At 41.6% G+C, this 19,753-nt stretch overlaps 1 protein-coding gene across 3 annotated transcripts in view; it reads right to left on the bottom strand.

Moving 5' to 3' along the window:
• Positions 1–19,301, bottom strand: part of LOC149255804 (small glutamine-rich tetratricopeptide repeat-containing protein 2-like) — a 65,413-nt gene extending 46,112 nt beyond the window's left edge. The window contains exon 1 of one of the 3 annotated variants that reach the window (XR_016267254.1): positions 18,540–19,301. Coding sequence is in view for 2 of the 3 variants with exons in the window: in XM_089460578.1 (XP_089316704.1) it covers positions 18,540–19,163 (624 nt within the window). In the remaining variant the exon portion in view is untranslated. The remainder of the gene's footprint in view (positions 1–18,539) is intronic. The other 2 variants (XM_089460578.1, XM_089460577.1) reach the window with 2 other exon arrangements.
• Positions 19,302–19,753: the final 452 nt, after the last annotated feature.

The raw sequence follows: 19,753 nt of genomic DNA, 5'->3' as shown, positions 1-19,753 counted from the left end.
TTTTCCTTGTGACCTAGTTGTTGCCTCTAGGGCCATGTGAAGTTGTTGGGGAACTCCTTGATCGATATAAAGGTCTCTAAACATTGAATTCCATCGACTCCATTTCTCCCAATAGGCTAGGTACTAGTCTATGTTGAAATTTCTAAGTCTGACTCGTTAGAAATCCCTACTGCATTATCTGGTTCAATTTCTCCTACTTGTTTATTCCATTAACAAGTTATTTATAAATATAAATATTGAAATAAACACAAATGCAGCCTTAACTCATATACAGATCAGCAACTGAAATAACTGAGACAAACACACAAGGGACACCGTTATTTTTGGACAATCGTCCCCGGAAAAACCCAATGCGGGAAAACTGGTGCAGCAGATATGAGGGTTTTATTATTATGCAGTTTCTAAATACATCTAGGGTGCCAGAAATGGCTCACCCAACAGAGAATGCCCTTGGCAGTAGTACCTCTCGTCAAACACAGATATTCCAACTGATCAAACACCAGATGAACGATCCCACAACAACAATGGCAACTCCTTAGCTGGACAACGAAAGCTGCTCCAAGCTTCTCTACTGCTCTGCATCACTTTGCAGGGACTGCGTCACCCTTCCCGGCTCACCAGCACTCAGTCTACCCCACGAAAATTCTCTCGGCGTTGCCTCTTGGCCCTGTGTCAACTCTACTAGCCTCTGGGCAGCTACTGAAGCTTCTGCATCAGCCCTTAAACCCTTTGCGTCACCCACGCTGGCCTCTTCAGCCTCTACGTGGCTCCCAAGTCCCAACTACCTCTACGTAGCTCCTAGCTGCCTATGCGTCATCATCTCCAGGCTCTGCGCTATCTCTCTGGCACTATCTCTGCCTCTTTGCTATGTATTCTCGACCTCGTGTCGAACTGCCTCTCGCTACAACAGATCACTGGTTCGATTCTCTCAGCAAACCCCGCTCCAAAAAATCGAACTGACTAATCAACTTGGTGTGTCTCCAACTGACCCTCAAGCCTCCTCTTATACTTTTCCTGTTGAGTCTTCAACGGCCAAGATTAAGTCTCTAATCAACGGCTAAGATTAGATTTGGCTTGATCCATGTCATTTAGAACATTCTCACCTAATTTTATATTAATACCCATTAATATTTTAATTTTCCGAAGTTTAGACTTAGGAACCCCATTGAAAATATTAATTATTTTAATATCTCTTTAACCGGGTGGAATTTCCCCAAAACATTTTTGGGTCTTGGAGATCTTATGTGCCTTAGCCCCTCCACCAATTTTCATGGCAACAAAACATCCGATGCTACCACAAATCAACACTCCCTCTTAGCGAGGAATGTGCTCTAGTAATGCTCCACCACTGAAACATTGCACTGATCCTTCCACACCAGTACCTGTGTTGACGCTTGGCCTGCTGCCTCACATCATCTACACTGTTGCTTCTTGTACAGCTGCCCATGACACTGCCACTGCCACTGCTAGATTTGTACTGCAACTCCCTCTCAATATGTTGCCCATGCTGCCCTAGCACCGCCACTGCTAACTGTTGCACTGCAACTCAATTACCGAGAAGTAAGTAACTGACCTACCCAAATGCTGACATCCTAGTCAGTCTCGAAGCCCCATGATGCTGAAGCTTCCCCTGCTGCTATCCTGTGCTCCCTCTGCTGCTGCAAACACCTTTGTGCCTCTCACACTGTTCCAACCTCCACTGCGTTGCTACAGACTTCTGCACTCTAGCACTACCTTGCCGCTCCATCACACCTTGCTCCACCCGACCCCTGTCATCGTGCTACCGTCTTTAAGGGCTCCCATAGCCAAATGTGATCCAAGAGTTTAGGCACCTCAAGCATCATGCCCGTAGTATGTAGTCCTCTTGACTACTACTCAATATCTCCCCACCTCTTTTCTAGAGGTGCATGAGCACTCATGGCACAATCATCATCAGTCTCGACTTCTTTCTCCACCTTAGGTGGAGCTGCCTTGGAGTTGGAAGCCTCTCCCTTGTTTTTCTTCCTGGGACACTGGAATGCATAATGTCCCAGCTCCCCACAATGGAAACACTTCACCTTGGAGATATCCTTCTTCTTCCTCTTCCCCTACTGTCCCGCAGATGCTAGAGCCGCATCCTCCTCCTCCTCTTTCTTGATTCATCCTCCCCTACAACTACTCCCTGCCTTGGTCATCCGCCTGATCTCTTCTTGGCGAAGAGCCGCCCACATCTCCTCCCATCCTGGAAGGGTAGCCCTGCCCAAAATACTTTGGACAAATGTCTCCCACTCCTCGAAGACTACATTTAGAGCAGTCCTCACATGAACTCTAGATCCGGTGTAGACCCCACGAAAGTAAGCTAGTCACGAATCTCCTGCGATCTGAGGATGAACGGATCTATCTGCTCCCCCTTCTGCATCTGATACGACCACGACTGATTTTCCAATAACATCTTCCGCTGCACGGAAGAGCCCTGATACAAGGTCTTCAATGTATCCCACATCTCCTTTGTTGTGTTCTTTTCAACAATATGTGATACGACATGATATTTGACCCCATCAAGGATCATGCACTTCGCTCTCACCATTGCATCCTCATACTTCTCATTCTCAGCTGGGTCAACCAAGATAGCCATGGTTCTCAAGGCAAAGTCCTTGATGCGATGTCGATCCAGGACTGCCAGGATCCTGGCCTTCCAGATGACAAAGTTGGAAGCCCCGTCCAACCTGTCCTGATCCCTCAGTCCGTTCACTGCCATTTCAGCTCCTCTTCTGGACTCCCTCTGAGTTTCGACTCCCCTCCTGGAAATCTCCCTCTAAGTCCTGATTTCCCTGCTGGAAATCCTTCTGCCAAATGTCGAACCGCTCCTCTCCAATCCTCCTTGCAACTGCAACTCGAATCTGGATTTCTTGGCTAGAAATCCGTCAAGGTAGCGACTCCCTCTACCTTGGTTCTGTCCCCTTAGGTATTGTTCTGCACCGACAAAAACAACACCCCACCAGCTTCTCAATCACAATCTGCCCACAGCTCCCCAAGCCTTAGAAACTGAGGAAATTGAGCCTTTCAGGCTCTGCATAATCTCGACAACGGCAAAATCTGATCCTCTTGTCCACAAGATCAATCCTTCCAAGCTGAGAAAGATGATCGGGCACTATGTAGGTCTAATCTGCCCCTCTCTGCCTCTGCGCTGACCCTCCTTCTGGCTCGAAATGATGACGCAGGCCCTCTGCGTCACTTCTTCTTTGCTGCTTCTGCTCTGGAACAACATTGTCTCTCGGGACAGCTGCTACTGCTGCAAATTCTTCAGATTACTTCTAGTGCCTTCAGTTCTCCTGTGATCTACAATGCTCTGATACCATGTTGAAATTTCTAAGTCTGACTCATTAGAAATCCCTACTGCATTATCTGGTTTAATTTCTCCTACTTGTTTATTCCATTAACAAGTTATTTATAAATATAAATACTGAAATAAACACAAATGCAGCCTTAACTCATATACAGATCAGCAACTGAAATAACTGAGACAAACACACAAGGGACACCGTTATTTTTGGACAATCATCCCCGGAAAAACCCAATGTAGGAAAACTGGTGCAATAGATATGAGGGTTTTATTATTATGCAGTTTCTGAATACATCTAGGGTGCCAGAAATGGCTCACCCAACAGAGAATGCCCTCGGCAGTAGTACCTCTCCTTGGAGACAGATATTCCAGCTGATCAAACACCGGATGAACGATCCCACAGCAACAATGGCAGCTCCTTAGCTGGACAGCAAAAGCTACTCCAAGCTTCTCTACTGCTCTGTGTCACTCTGCAGGGACTGCGTCACCCTTCCCTGCGCACCAGCACTTAGTCTACCCCACGAAAATTCTCCTGGCGCTGCCTCTTGGCCCTGCGTCAGCTCTGCTAGCCTCTGCGCAACTACTTAAGATTTTGCATCACCCCTTAGACCCTCTGCGTCACCCATGCTAGCCTCTTCAGCCTCTGCGTGGCTCCCAGCGGCCTCTGCGTAGCTCCCAACTGCCTCTACATCAGCCTCTCTAGGCTCTGCGTTGTCTCTCTAGCACTATCTCTGCCTCTCTGCTATGTATTCTCAGCCTTGTGCCGAACTACCCCTCGCTGCAACAGATCACTGGTTCAATTCTCTCAGCAAACCCCGCTCCAGAAAATAGAACTGACTGATCAACTTGGTGTGTCTCCAACTGACCCTCAAGCCTCTTCTTATACTTTTCCTGTTGAGTCTTCAACGGCCGAGATTAAGTCTCTAATCAACGACTAAGATTAGATTTGGCTTGATCCATGTCATTTAGAACATTCTCACCCAGTTTAATATTAATACCCATTAATATTTTAATTTTCCTAAGTTTAGACTTAGGAACCCCATTAAAAATATTAATTATTTTAATATCTCTCGTGGAATTTATCGAAACCATTTCTGGGTCTTGGAGATCTCATGTGCCTTAGCCCTTCCACCAATTTTCATGGCTAGAGCACATCCGATGCTACCACAAATCAACAGTCTAGTCCTAGACTATCACAAAACGAAAATCATTCTCACCTCCTTTCTTATCTTTCTAAACCCTAACCCTAGTAGGCTCCCTAGAGCATCATACGAATTCTATTGTAGCCATCAAAAATCGATGAAAATTGGTTTAGAGTTGCGTTAGTGAGTCCTCTAGAAATCCTCCAAATTTGAGGCTATTTCGACGGTGGAATCTCAAGATATCCCAAGCCCTAACTCAAAAATCATTTCCCTAGTTTGCCTATGGTTAGTGGCTTCATCAAGGATCATTGCATTGAACATTAAAGTTGATTCTTACCTCTTTGATCCTTTTCTCCTCCCTCACTTGGTCAAGTCCACCTGTTTGAAGTTTTACCCCACACCCTTGACCTCATTTGGGTCCTCTAGGGCTTCTTTGTGGTCCTGCAACCTCGACACTCCAATTTCACAAGGATTGATTAGAAACCCTATTCTTCCAGGATTCTTAGGTCTAGGGCACTTCTTACCAAGAGATACTCCTCAACCCTAGGTCTAGGTCTCCTTCTTGCCCTTCTTTGAGAGTCATTAATCTTGCTTCAAAAGCAAGCAATCCCTATCATTAGATGCTCTCCTTTGAATAGGCTCTTGGAATCACTACCTTGCACCATTGATATATTTCCCCTATTTCCCTAATATCAGGACTCCTCCCATTAGTGAAAGTCCATAACGAGCAAGGAGCTTTAGCTGAGGTGACAGTGGGTTATTGCTCCATTGTTGCCACTTGATCTAGGAGTTGCTCTCTAGGAACCCCTGCTAGTTTGATCAGTAACAAGTCATGCGACCGCAACGCATGACCGAGCGCAAGGCCAGTGTAATGAAGGGTCGAGATTGAGCGAGGGCAATCAACAGTTAGGCAAGAGCCTGAGATGACGTAAGCCCGAAGGTTACATCTCGGAAGCCGCAGAGGATTGCACAAGAAGAAGGTCGGGCTACCATGGCAGCAGCAAGGTTGCCAGAGTCGTTAATTGAGGGTGTGAGTCGATGCACCGACCGGGAGTATTGACCGCGCGGGGAATTGGACCCATTGGGACACGTAAGCCCGGAGGCTTTTCCCCAAAAGTATAAAGCGGAGCGCATATTGAAAGGAGCAGGATGACGTAACCTCGAGCTACATTGGCATACACGTGAGCCCGGTTGTTTATCCATTGGTGCAAGGGAGGACCCACCTTATAGGTCAGCCCGGAAGACTGACCCCGAAGCATTTGTAAGTACACAAGAGAGGAAGGGTAGAGTAACATAGCCCAGGATATGGGAATGTTGTCGGCAATTGATGTTCGTCGAATAACTACATAAATGCATATTTTATGGCGCAAATGGGTCAGCTAATAAAAACAACACACACACACACACACATATATATATGCACATTTAAATGTAGACTAATTCCATGAACGGGTCAGCGACCATTATACCACCACCAAGTGGTGCTGACAGGTTGGCTAGGGTAGCAACATGGGTGCCACGTGGAAAAGTTGATGATATGGTGATTTTTGATTTGTAAGTAATTCAAATGGTCATAGCTCTCGATCCGAAGGTGCAACAGTGATGTCTATTTGAGGCTTTAAGTTAGTTCAGAAGATCGAAATTTTTAAACCCCATTTCCATAATGGCACCTTGGATCTTAATTCAGCATGGTAACCACCTCCTTCTAACCAGTCTTTTGGAGGGGATTAGGAGTGTGTGTGTTACACTTTCAACTTTCTTCTTTACAAAGAGTAACGGTGTTCCCTAATGAGAGACACTTGGGTGTATATAGCCCTCTTTAACAATTCTAGCTGCATTTGCAGCTCTTTCAATTTTGATGTACTCATTCTATATGAAATCTTGGAGATTGGGGCAGCCATAGGCACCAAATGAACAAAAAAATCAATGTCTCTTTTTGGTCATAGTCCTAGTAATTCTTCAAACAAATCTTCAAATTCTTGCAATACTGAAAAGCCCATAAGACTTTGGACTATCTTTTGTTGGGTCTTCCACATGGGCTACATACAATTGACACCCTCTTCAAACGCATTTCTTCACTTGCAAAGTTGTACTTTGCAATATAGAAATATGGCCTTGAAATACCTTTCACGGGGCTCTTATTCCCCTCTTCAATAAGACAAGTATAAATCTTGCTATGACAATCTAAAACAACGTGATGTTCAAATCTAAAAAAATATTGAATCCATTCATATCTGATGTACAGGGTTTTACTATTTCACTGATTTTCCTTTTAGTTCCAATCTAAGTCATCGCGTTCGGTGAACCAAATCGATGAAGTTTAATGTTCACCGAATTTCATTGAGTGTGGAACTTGTTCAGTTAGGTTCACCAAACTTCAAGCCACACCTCATGCCAAACACGAACTCAAACACAAGATTGAACAAAATCATTAAATTCACCTTAAATTAGGTTAGGTTTGCCTAAAATTCGTGTCAATGTGTGGAAAGTTTGGAGTAAAAAAAAATAAAAATAAAAACCCTCAAATCTACCCGCCCGCTCTACCTGTATTTACCTTTAAACCTCACATAGTGGTCATTCACAAAGTCAACCTTTCTAACTCTCGTCATGCAGCTTATCCACCAGTTCATAACTTCATCATTCCACTCGTCGTCAACTGTTCTCAATGCATTGTGTATAGTGTATGTACACTATATAGTGTGGCTCGTCACCCACTCTACGCTACTTTGTGTACACTATATAGTGGGGCTCGTCGTCCACTCGGCGCTACTTTGTGTACAATCACTAGTGTGAGTCATGACTCCACCTGATTGGTGATAGGAGAGACCCACTTACAGCGAAGTTGTTAAAATTGGCAGCGAGGGCCAAATTCCACCTTGGTACAACTCATTTGATGGAGATGATGATTGCATTAAATTCCTCTTTTCGAGAGGACCAAAATTGATATAAAGATCATCTCATTTGGACAAGCAGAAGTGTGATTTTGAATTTATGCCCACTTATGTGCAAATTGTTCAGGTCGGCCACATCATCATGTAGGCTCAAGAAACCCAATGGACGTGTCTCTTCACCCACAGTGAATTGTATAAATACAAGTGACCTCACACCTCATTTGGCATCATCATCACTCACACATTCTTCTCTCTCCTCTCATTGGTTCGTACAGCGATTGGGCAGCTTCTCTCTCTCACATGTGTGGCAAGAAGGACAAGTTTTCTGGGCTGAATTACAGGACTGAAATTTCAAAATGCATACCAAGTTTGACCAAGGGTTTGTTGACCAGCTTTGACTGCGATTTTTGGAGGATCTTTTCTGTCTCTTTAGGCCGCATTTCTGGGCACAGAAATCGAGGGAATCTAGGCAGTTTGACTAGCGTTGACTTCAGGGTTGACTACAATTTGACCGCAAAAAATTACAACAATTTTTCTCTCCTTTGATCGAGTTTGACTGAGCTGTTTTGGGTTGAATTTGACCTCCTTATCAGGCCGAGTTTGACTAAAGAAGACCGAGTTGTTTTGAGGACGATTCATTGTTGATTTGATTAGCATTGACTTTCTGGTTAGGGTTGAATTTTGACTATAGTTGACTGCAGAAATTGACAGGATTGTTTTGACTTTGAATTGGGCAAGTCAATTTGATTTTTGTACTCTCTCAGTTGAACTTTTGATATAATAATAAGAAGAATTGATCAAAGGGTTTTCCCCACATTGGGGTTTTTCCCTGGCATCCGCCAAATCTGGTGTCCTCCTGCCTTGACTTGTCTTCTGCATATTGTTTTATGTTCTACCTACTTTTACTGTCAATGTGATTAATGTTTAATGCGATTTCTACTAGAAATCTAAATTGGAAATTGCTATTGGGTTGCTTAAGGAACATTGAAGTAATTATGCTAAGCATAGAACATACCATTGTTAACTAAAATTAACATGGTATCAGAGCACAGGTGAAGACAAAGCCCAAGCAAGAGAGAGAAAAGTAATCACTAAGAAAAGAGTTGTTGGACAAGAATATTGGTCTAGCTTCAATGACGACTACATCATACTTCAATCCGACGATAAGCTCAAGGACAAATCCGACTATCATGCATGGGAGATGACTTTGGATTGGACTTTGGAAGAGAATGATGTTATGGACTATGTAAAGGGAAGAGTGGTGGAGCCTCTTTCAAATGCACATGTTGCTGCAAAAACGAAATACAAGAAAGGTGAGGTCAAAGCTAAAAGAATTATCATTGATTCCATTCAAAAGAATTTGGTTGCCTATATTTCTGATTTGGAAACATCTAAGGAGATGTATGATAAGTTGGTTGGGATGTTTAAACTTTAAAGTAAACAATGCAAATCAAATCCTCTTTCTTAAGAACAAGTTGAAGGACATCAAGATGGATAGAGGGGAGTCTATCCAATCCTACTTCATAAGGATTACCGAAATCAAGAATGATCTTCTATATATTGAAGAAGTTGTTGTTGATAGGGAGCCCACTATCATTGCTCTTGGAGGTCTCACAAGAGCATGGGATGTGTTTAACACCACTATTCTTAACAATGACAGGATTCCTAGATTCAATGAATTATTAGCTAGATGCACACAAGAAGAGACGAGGATGATAGAGAGAGACAAGCCTACAAATGGAAATGAACCTACTGCTTTCTCCGCTCATGCAAAGAGGAAGAACAACGTTGGTCCAAAGAGACAAGGTCAAGGATTCAAACAAGGAAGAAAAGAAGGAAGAAAAGGAAGGTGCTACAATCGGAACAAGTTTGGCCATTATGCTAGAGAGTGTCCTCACAAGAAGTATACTCCAAGGGATGATGACAACAACAACTACAAAGGCAATGGAAATCAAAGGAACAACAGGTTCAACAAAAAAAGGAAAGAGGAATGCTCCCGTTGCTCGATATGGTAATGGTCGACCTCCCAAAGGGACAAGAAATTCTAGGTATGATGAAACTAATGTTGTAGAAAAACAAAAAGAATTTTATCTTATTTCCGCCCTCACTACTGCCTCTCCTCCAAACACTTTGGATCATTAGTTGATTGATAGTGATACCTCAAGGCACTTCACTGGGTACAAGAAGGCCCTCTCATTTTTTATTGAAAAGAAGACTAATTTGGAGATCATACTTGGAGACAATGCCACCTACCCCGTGAAAGGGATAGGGACTGTCACTCTTCACTTAAATCAAGGTCAAACCCTTCATCTACAAGAAGTATTGTATGTACCTGATTTGAAGAAGAACCTGATGTCTATTTCTGCAATGGAAGATAAAGGCTTCAAGGTAGCATTCATTGATGGAAAGGTAAGTATTTGGCAAAGAAACCCTAAAGATGCATTTACACATGGATTTGGGGTTGAAAGTCTCTATCAAACTGGAGGAAGTCCTTTGGGAGCTATGACTTGCAATACTTCCCTTCAATCCGAATTATGGCACCGAAGATTTGCACACCTTCATTACAAAGCCTTACCGGGGGTAAGGAAGATGGTCACAGGTATGCCCGAATTCAACATAGATCATGAAGGAGTTTGTCAGGGTTGTGCAGCTGGAAAACATACAAGGGGACCATTCCCTTCAAGTGAAAGTCAAACTACCGACATTCTTCAATTGGTCCATTCTGATCTATCTGGTATGTTGCCTGTAACATCATTGGGAGGATACTTATACTATGCAATTTTTGTGGATGACTTCTCTCGCAAAATGTGGATCTATTTCTTGAAGAAGAAGGACGAAGTGTTCAAATGGTTTCGTTCTTTCAAAGCCTTGGTTGAAAATCAAACAGGGAAGAAGATCAAAATATTGAGGACCGATAATGGAACCGAATATGAATCAAACGAATTCAATGACTTTTGCAGAGAGGCTGGCATTAAGAGGGAGACAACCGTTGCATACACTCCTGAGCAAAATGGTGTTGCTGAAAGGAAGAACCGATCAATCATAAAAGGCACCCATGTCATGCTTCATGACCAAGGCCTATTGAAGTTCTTATGGGGATAAGCTGCCAACACTGTCATATGTGTTCAAAATAGAAGCCCACATCAAGCATCGGATTTCAAGACTTCCGAAGAAGTTTTCACTGGTAAGAAACTTGATGTTTCTCATTTTAGAATATTTGGTTGTCCTGTGTATTTTCATGTGCCTAAAGAGAAAATAAACAAGTTAGAAGCATTTGGGAAGAAAGGAACATTGTGGGCTACACTAAAACTTCGAAGGCATATAGAATCTATGTGTTTGGTCAAAGAGAAGTGGAAATAAGCCATGATGTCCCTTCGATTAAGATTTTTCCCTTGGGAAGGACCGAGATCTCCCCATTCCAAGGAAGGACAATAACGATGATGCTGCAAAAAAACAAGATGAACCTCCTATGCTCGATGTTGAAGGTCCGATGAATCCTATCGATCCACCTCTTGGTGATACCTCTACCTCAAGGAAACGTACACTATGGCTCAAAGATACTTTCGATGATGCTGAGAGAAATATTGCTCCAAGAGGGACTTTCTGTGAAAGTAAGAATCCGAACACATATCAAGGTTATTTTGCTGCTATGAGTACTATTGTTCAAGATGAACCATGCACATTTGAGGAAGCCGTAAAACACCAAGTTTGGAAAGATGCGATGAATGATGAGTATGAGTCAATCATGAAGAATGATGTATGGGATGTGGTGCCTAGATCCAATAACAAGTTTGTGGTCACTTCTAAATGGCTTTACAAAATTAAACATGGAGCCGATGGGAGTGCTGAAAAATACAAGCCCAGGGTCGTTGCTCAAGGCTTCTCTCAAAAGGAAAGAGTGGACTAGGACAAGATATTTGCACCGGTTGTCCGATATACCACTACTCGATCTATTATTATGCTCGCTGCCTCTTAAGGATGGAGCCTACACCAAATGGGCGTTAAGACTGCTTTCTTGCATGGCTCGCTTAAGGAGGAAGTCTATGTAGAACAACCTGATGGGTTCGAAGTACAAGATCGAAGGACATACGTATGCAAGTTAAAGAAATCCCTCTATGGGCTGAAGCAAGCCCCTAGGGCTTGGTATGAGAGGATTGACAGTTATCTTATGAAACTGGGATTTACAATGAGCGAAGCTGATCCTAACCTATATTTCAAGGTTGAAAAGGACATGCCTCTCATTTTGGTCCTTTATGTAGATGATCTCTTTCTGACAAGTGCAGACCCTCTCATCTATCAATGCAAGAGGGAGTTGGCTTCCGAGTTCGAGATGAAAGACCTAGGTCTGATGCATTACTTCCTAGGCCTAGAGGTCTGTCAAAAGTCTTGTAAGATTTTCCTTTCTCAAGGAAAATACATTGTGAAGTTGCTCGAGAGATATGGGATGGTGGATTGCAACTCTGTGTCTACTCCGATGGAACTCAACTTCAAGAAGCTATGTGGAAGTGTTGTTGGGCCCGAATTGGCAAACCCTTCCGAGTATCAACAACTTGTGGGGGCCCTGATGTTCTTGGTAAACTCTCGTCCGGACATATGCTTCGTTGTGAATACGTTGAGTCAATTTATGGTCGAGCCTCATCACATACATTGGATTGTTGCTAAGAATCTCTTGAGATATCTCCGTGGCACAATCAACTATGGACTGAGATACACTGTCGGGAATTTGAGGCTACATGGATATACTAATGTTGACTGGGTTGGCAGTGTGGTGGATCGTAAGAGCACGTCTGGATGTTGCTTCTCATTGGGGTCTGCTTCAATTTCTTGGATGAGCAGGAAGCAGAAATTGATTGCTCTAAGCACCGCCGAGGTCAAATACATTACAGCTAGTATGGCCTATTGTGAAGTTGTTTGGTTGAGGAAGCTCTTCAGTGAGCTATTTAAGCACATGTTGGATACCATCATGATCTTCTGTGATAACCAGAGTGGGATTTGCCTTTCAAAGAATCTCGTGTTCCACGACTGCTCCAAGCACATTGATATCAGGTACCACTTTATCCGGGATATGGTACAGCGGGGAGCAATAAGGCTCCAACACATCAAGACTAATGAGCAGATCACAGATATCCTCACGAAGCACTAGGGAAGGTCAAATTCTTAACCTTCCCAAAGACTTGGAGTCATGGAAAGACCCTCCCATGACAGTCCCGCTTGAGTTGGACATTGAGGTCTGGGAGCTCCTAGGGGCTTGGGGTACTTCTTGGAGCTATGAGCGACCTTAGGGTGAGTGGTTCACCTTCCCCTATTGGTGCGTTGTGTTCAGGGTGAGCAGTTCACCTTCCCCTATGATACCCCATGATGGTTGAAGTGTGTGTAGGGTGAGTGGTTCACCTTCCCCTACGATTGCGGACACATGTATGTAGGGTGAGTGGTTCACCTTCCCCTACGATTGACATATGCATAGGATGAGTGGTTCACCTTCTCCTATGGCATATGAGCAGGATGAGTGGTTCACCTTCTCCTGTTGATGCCCCAGCATACATCCTACCCATGTAGTCCGGGACTCATGGGAAGTACCTCTCATCTGGCCAATGAGTTGGGAAAAGTGGATAGGGACCATAGCACTACCGATGGACGCATCGTGTACTGCCATACTCCCTATGTCTAGGATGCATGGTGTTCAACAACTTGATCTGGGATCAATTGAGGTTCTACCTCTGGACTGACTTTTGTCAGTGGAGAGTGGTAAGGTCTTGTGACTCACTCTCGATCAATTCTTCTTCATTATTACATCATGATTCAGCAAAGCAGAGATGAGATGACAAGCATGATACATGAAAACATGATGGCATGATGATAGATGACGACAGATGGATTGGTAGGTGGAATTCTCCCTAGTTGAGAGGGAGTGTTAAAATTGGAAACTAGGGCCAAATTCCACCTTGGGACAACTCATTTGATGGAGATGATGATTGCATTAAATTCCTCTTTTCGAGAAGACCAAAATTGATATAAAGATCATCTGATTTGGACAAGTGGAAGTTTGATTTTGAATTTATGCCACTTATGTGCAAATTGTTTAGGTCGACCACATCATCATGTAGGCTCAAGAAGCCCAATGGACGTGTTTCTTTACCCACAGCGAATTGTATAAATACAAGTGACCTCACACCTCATTTGGCATCATCATCACTCACATGTTCTTCTCTCTCCTTCTCTCATTGGTTCGTACAACTATTGGGCAACTTCTCTCTCTCACACGTGTCGCAAGAAGGAAGATTTTTCTGGGCTAAATTGCAAGACCGAAATTTCAGACTAAAAACCAAGTTTGACCAGCATTGACCAACTTTGATTGTGATTTTTGGAGGATCTTTTCTATCTCTTTAGGCCGTATTTCTGGGCACAGAAATTGAGGGAATCTGGGCAATTTGACCAGCACTGACTTTAGAGTTGACTGTAGTTTGACCGCAGAAAATTACAGCAATTTTTCTCTCTCCTTTGACCGAATTTGACTGAGTTGTTTTGGGCTGACCTTGACCTCCTGATTAGGCCGAGTTTAACTGAAGAAGACCGAATTGTTTTGAGGATGATTTATTATTGATTTGACCAGCAATGACTTTTTGGTTAGCGTTGAAGTTTGACTGTAGTTGACTGCAGAAATTGACAGGTTTGTTTTGACTTTGAATTGGGAAAGTCAATTTGATTTTTGTACTCTCTCTCTCTCTCTCTCTGCTGAAATTTTGATATAATAATAAGAAGAATTGATCAAAGGGTTTTCCCCACATTGGGGTTTTTCCTTGGCATCCACCAAATCTGGTGTCATCTTGTTTTATGTTCTATCTACTTTTATTGTCGATGTGATTAATGGTTAATGTGATTGCTACTAGAAATCTAAATTGCAAATTGTTATTGGGTTGCTTAAGGAGCATTGAAGTGATTATGCTAAGCATAGAACATACCATTGTTAACTAAAATTAACAAGAGTCCAGACACAGCCCAATAGGTTAGTTCAATTGTTCACTCTGTTGAAGTCTTTGATTCTAGTCCAATTGATTTTGAGTTTGACCAAAGGCAATTGGACTGGCAATTGTATTCTCCTTTTAGAACTCACATGAGTTTCTTTGGCTTTATATATTTTGTTAAATTGTTATTATTCTTTAATATTTTCCAAATTGTGAAGTCAAATCTCCTACTAAAAAGTCTAACTTTGAATGTTGAATTACTAACCCTTATCTCTAGTTCCATCTTTCAATCGTTTAGCTTGTTTTGACACACATTTGTGGACATATAAGTCTTATAAGTTGAATGATAATTGTTTAGAAGTACTTCTCTACATTCTCTAGGTCATTCATGAGGATTACTATCATCATGCAAGTCATTCTTATAGGAAGATGACTACTGTATCCCTCCTTATTTGAGAAGGACAAGTGTATCTTTGATCATTGTATTGATCAAACCAAAGTTTAAAGATTTTTTAATCATTTATTTTAGTATTTTTAATATGTTGTTTTAAACGGTGATAGGATCGATTGCTCATAGCCTCATACATAATTTTTGGCCTGATGCATGATGCCTGTGTTCTATCCCTTTTTTATATTTGTCATTTTAAATGTTTTTATTTTCCTGGTATAAGGTTTTGATGAAATTCTATTTTTCATAAATTAGTGTCCAGTGATAGTGGACGCTGGAGCAGACAATGTGAGTGGGTAAATCAATAATCACTAAGTGAGCAACCAAGCTTTCCAAATTCTCAGTTCTAGTTCCAATGTTCAAATGCATTTTTTTAGTCAATATGCATGTTTTAGTCTTTAAACTATAGATCTCAATGTCTCACTACTTACTAGCTCAGAACCTTGGTTCTTTTAGAGTTTTATTTTTAAAACTAATTAACGTAAATAAATAAAAAATTGAAAATGCAGAACCATTAGGCTTCATTCAATGGCACCTTCAAAATCAATTGTTGAGGCATGGAAATATGTCAAAAGAGAAGGGAAAGATATTTTATGTCATTATGTGGATATCAATTCACTAGCTCTTTAACAAGAGCAGTGGATCACCTCCTTAGTATTAGCAATGGAAGTTGAAGTGTTGTTGAAGGTTGCACTAGATATCTAAGGAGTGAAAAAATGAAGTGGAGAAAGACTATTACAGTTCAAAGATGTAAAGGAAAAAAAGGGAGAAGAAGAGGCAGCAAATTGAGAGGGAGATTGCCATGTCTTCCTCAAACACCATTCATTCTACCTCAATCATTGGTGGCTCAAGTTCTACTCCAACAAAAATAGGTGGAACCACAACATTAAATCAATTCAAGAAACCTGTGGAGAGACAAGAAGTTGATGATGTTATTGCAGAATTTTTTATGCATGTGCAATTCCCTTTAATGTGGCCGAGAGTCCCTATTTTAAAAATGCATTAAAAAAGACCATTGATTTTGGCAATGGCTATGTTCCTCCCGGATTTGAGGCTTTAAGGACCACTTTACTAAAGAAAACAAGAGACAGAGTGGCAAACAAGTTGGTTCAGGTTAAACAGCCTTCAAAGCATACAAGATGCACCATTGAACAATGTGCTTGTTTATTGTCCTCAAGGGGTTTTTTTTTATGTATTTAATGCAATGGATCAAGTGAAGACAATAAAATTTATTTCCAAAATTTTGGATGGAGTAACTCAAGAGGTTGGGGAGGAAAATATGGTCGAAGTTGTCCCAGATAATGCATAAAATTGTGGTGGTGTAGGGAAGATGATTATGGAGAAGTATACAAATATTTATTGGACCACTTATGAAGCTCACTACTTGCATTTATTGTTGCATGATCTAGCCAAATTTCTTTAGGTCAGTGAGACAATTTGAAGAGTCAAAATAGCTGCGAACTTCATCATCAACTATCATCTCACTTTGAGCATATATAGGAAAAATGCATCTAAAGAGTTGTTGAGGCCTTGTGATACAAGGTTTGACACCTTTTGTATTACTCTAAAAAGAGTTGTTGAGGAAAAAACAAGCCTAAGAGTTGTTTTTTGCACTACTGAGTGTGAGAGATCTCACCTTTCAAAAAAAACAAAGGAAGAAAATGTGGAACAAATAGTGTTTAGCAGTAGCTTTTGGGAAATTGTTGACAAGGTTTTAAAAATGTGTGGTTCGATCGTTGATGTGTTCCGCATGGTTGATGGTGACAAACCACGCATGGATTTTGTTTATAAGAGCATGGATTGTTGCAACGAAGCCATTGCAAGTGATTTTTAATAATGTGGAAGTTGATTAGTGAGAGATATGGGAGGTAATTGATCAAAGATGGAAGATGGATGATGAGGCTATAGACAAGCTAAATCTACATCCCTCAATTGCAACTTTGGTTAGATCTCAGTTGAGGGCATACATGCCAGAAGGGATATTTGGAACAAAAGCAGCAAAGTATGATAGGAGCATAAGCGATCCAGCAACATGGTGGGACTTTATGCATCAAGCACCCTGCAATGCCTTAAGCCAGGGATCAAATGCATTAGCATGTGAAAGGAATTGGAGTTCCTTTGACCATATTCATTCCATAAAAAGAAATAGATTGTTATCTGGAGATTAGAAGATCTTGTTTATGTTTGCAGTAACTTGAGTTGCCTTTAAATAATGCAGCTAAATATTCATCCAATTCTTCTACTCAATGGATTAATCTTATTCCAGATACATCAAGGGATGAAGATTATTTTCAGATTGAGAGTGATAGAGCTAATGTTGAATCTAGTGGTGATCATGCTTCTAGTGGATTCACAACTCCTAGTGCTCTTGATGATATAGGACCTTTTGTTGTAACAAGTAGGCCACGGGAACCTCAAGAATAAAACTTATGTTCTCATTTCATTTTTCATTTTGCATTATCAATTTTCAAAGCTTTTCTATGTTATGTTCGTGTTTTTAATATTATGCTTCATAAACTTGTTTCTAGACTTTGAACAACATGTGTTTTCGAAACATATGTTTAATGATTAATCGTGTTGGCAACTTGGCATGCTATTTTTATTTCTACCATGTGTGTTTCATGACAATATAGAATTATCTATATTTTCAAATTTCTCGTATGTCAAACTTAATGCTGAACTTTATCCCCAAAATTTTAACTATCAAACTTTTGTTGAACTTCAAAGTCACTGAATTCAAACACGAACGAGGTGACTTAGGTTCCAGAATCCAACTAAACCAACCAAGTTAGAAGCAACATAACTATTACTTGCTCCTAACCCAAAAAGGATCAAGTCAGCCTAATTACCAGACTTAGACGAACCTACTTGCACCAGCAACTCTGACTCAGTGCATTCCCATAAGGATCAAATCAACCTGTTGATCATTGACAAAGTTAGTCAACGAGTCTAGTTTGAAAGTTTTACTCAGACTTCTGGGTCAAACGCAAACTTCGCCCCAGTTGACTTGCCCAAATTTGGCTAGTCGACTCAACTCCGGAGTCTAGCTTTTTTGAAATATTATTGGATTTGCAAGTCGACTCGAGTCCAGCCCATTAGTCCAATATTTTTTTGACAAATCTAGTGTATTTGCCAGTTAAATTCGCAAGTTTTACAGAATTGACTTCTTTAGACGTGTATTTGTAATATTTTTTATGTGCAGTCTTGGTCAGAACTCTTAGCAAACTCTTGATTCTGTGGACAAACCGAAGCCAAGTCCGATGCCATTGAATTCAAGATTTACCCAAAATGACAGAATGTACAAAATGTCCTTCTGGCCTCCTTGTGACGAGAGTCGCATGAAGGCAAAGTACCTATTCTTTAAATTTATCAAAGAAATGAATAAATTTATAAATGGCAACTGGTCAAAGATTATTCTATGGGGCTAGTCTAGTTGCTGAAAGCGGGATGCTACTATTTCTGTTGCTCAGTCAAGGTTCGTTATGTTCGCCACCTGTGTAGCACCTACTGTAGTATCTCACGTGGAATAGTTAGTTGTCATTTTCTAGTGGTGTTCAGTGGAAGCATTTCAATCCAAAAAAATTATATCATACAGATGTTACACTTATTTCAGACCAAAGAGGTCCTGAAAACTTGTTCAGACTACATACAGCAAATCCGGAGAAATATCAACTCGGCACTCAATTATAGACAACTGAAAGGAGAAAAAGATAGCAATTAAGATGATAAATGCTAAGCTGAAAAAATCAGGCGGCCACATGGTGAGCGCAACACCTCGTATGCTATGGCGCGGTTGAGGAAAGGTACAGATGCCTCGGGGGCGAGCTTGATGGCCTGAGAGAAATCGTTGGTAGCTTCATCGAATTTATCCATGGAAAGCCTCACGCTCCCTCTGTTAGACCATACGCTGGCATCCTCGGGGTCTTCTTCGATGAGCTCCGTGAATATTCTCTCGGAATTCTCCAGATCGCCAGCCACGGCAGCCCTGAGGGCCTCCTGGAGCTTGGGATTCTCCACATCTTTTAGCCTCACGCGTTTCGAAACCGCGGCCCTAGCCACGTGACCGTAGTTCCTCTGCGCGCAGAAGAGCGCCGAGATAAACCCCATCACGAGGCGCCTCTTGACGCTATGAGGCTTTTCTTGGAGGCGGCAGGATTCGAACTCCCGCTCATCTTCGACATTGTCGACTGCAAAGCTCATTGGCTGGGGGTTGGAGTGGGAGCATACGAGATTCGATCCCAGGGTGGCTGTGGTCTGCCTGAGCGTCTTTCTTTTCATCAAAGAAGGATATCGGCATCGGTTTAGGGTTGTTCGTCGGAAAAGCCTCCTTTGCAGGTGTATGCCCGGGAAGGTCCCGACCATGGAAGCCGAGGTGGTGGGAGCGAATATGCAGAGCATTGTGAAGCCCCAGAGATTCGAACTCAGTACCCCGTGGATCTCGGCCCGTTTATCTTTGGGCGGGATAAGTAACTGGATAAGGATTTTTTTTATATTTTAAATAATAAGAGGAAACATTTTCTACTCATCGTTCCACTAGATTTGGGGTGTTTAAGGCTCGGGTTTATATGCGTTAGTCATTTCAATGTCATGGTCCCCCTTGCTTAAATGCAAGTTTGGGGTGGATGTGTACTAATGTCATAATGATAATTTATTATTTATTATTTTTGCTTGTGGTTATTATTCCTGTGTTATCATGAGTTATGTTTTAATAGCATGTTATTATTATTTATTTATTTTTATTTCGGTGATTGGGTTAAATTTATATTTTATTCAGTGACTTTTATTTTTAATCTCTCGAGATAAGATGGTACTGGTTAATTGAATAAAAAAGATGTTTCCTATACACATTACACAGGAATAATTTGGTTTTTTTATTTAACCAACATATTTAGGATGCGAGTCATCTCTTAAGAATGTATCCACTCCATCAAATCATGCAGGTTGGCGGCATGTCTAATGAGAATTGATCTGACTAAGGTATATGATTG

The sequence above is a fragment of the Pinus tabuliformis genome, chromosome 7, assembly GCF_031772625.1.
Source record: "Pinus tabuliformis cultivar Carrire ecotype Pingquan chromosome 7, CPIR1, whole genome shotgun sequence".
In the NCBI taxonomy this organism is placed as follows: domain Eukaryota; kingdom Viridiplantae; phylum Streptophyta; class Pinopsida; order Pinales; family Pinaceae; genus Pinus; species Pinus tabuliformis.
The sequence above is the reverse complement of the archived record's forward strand: the minus strand, read 5'-3'. Positions and strand labels throughout refer to the sequence as shown.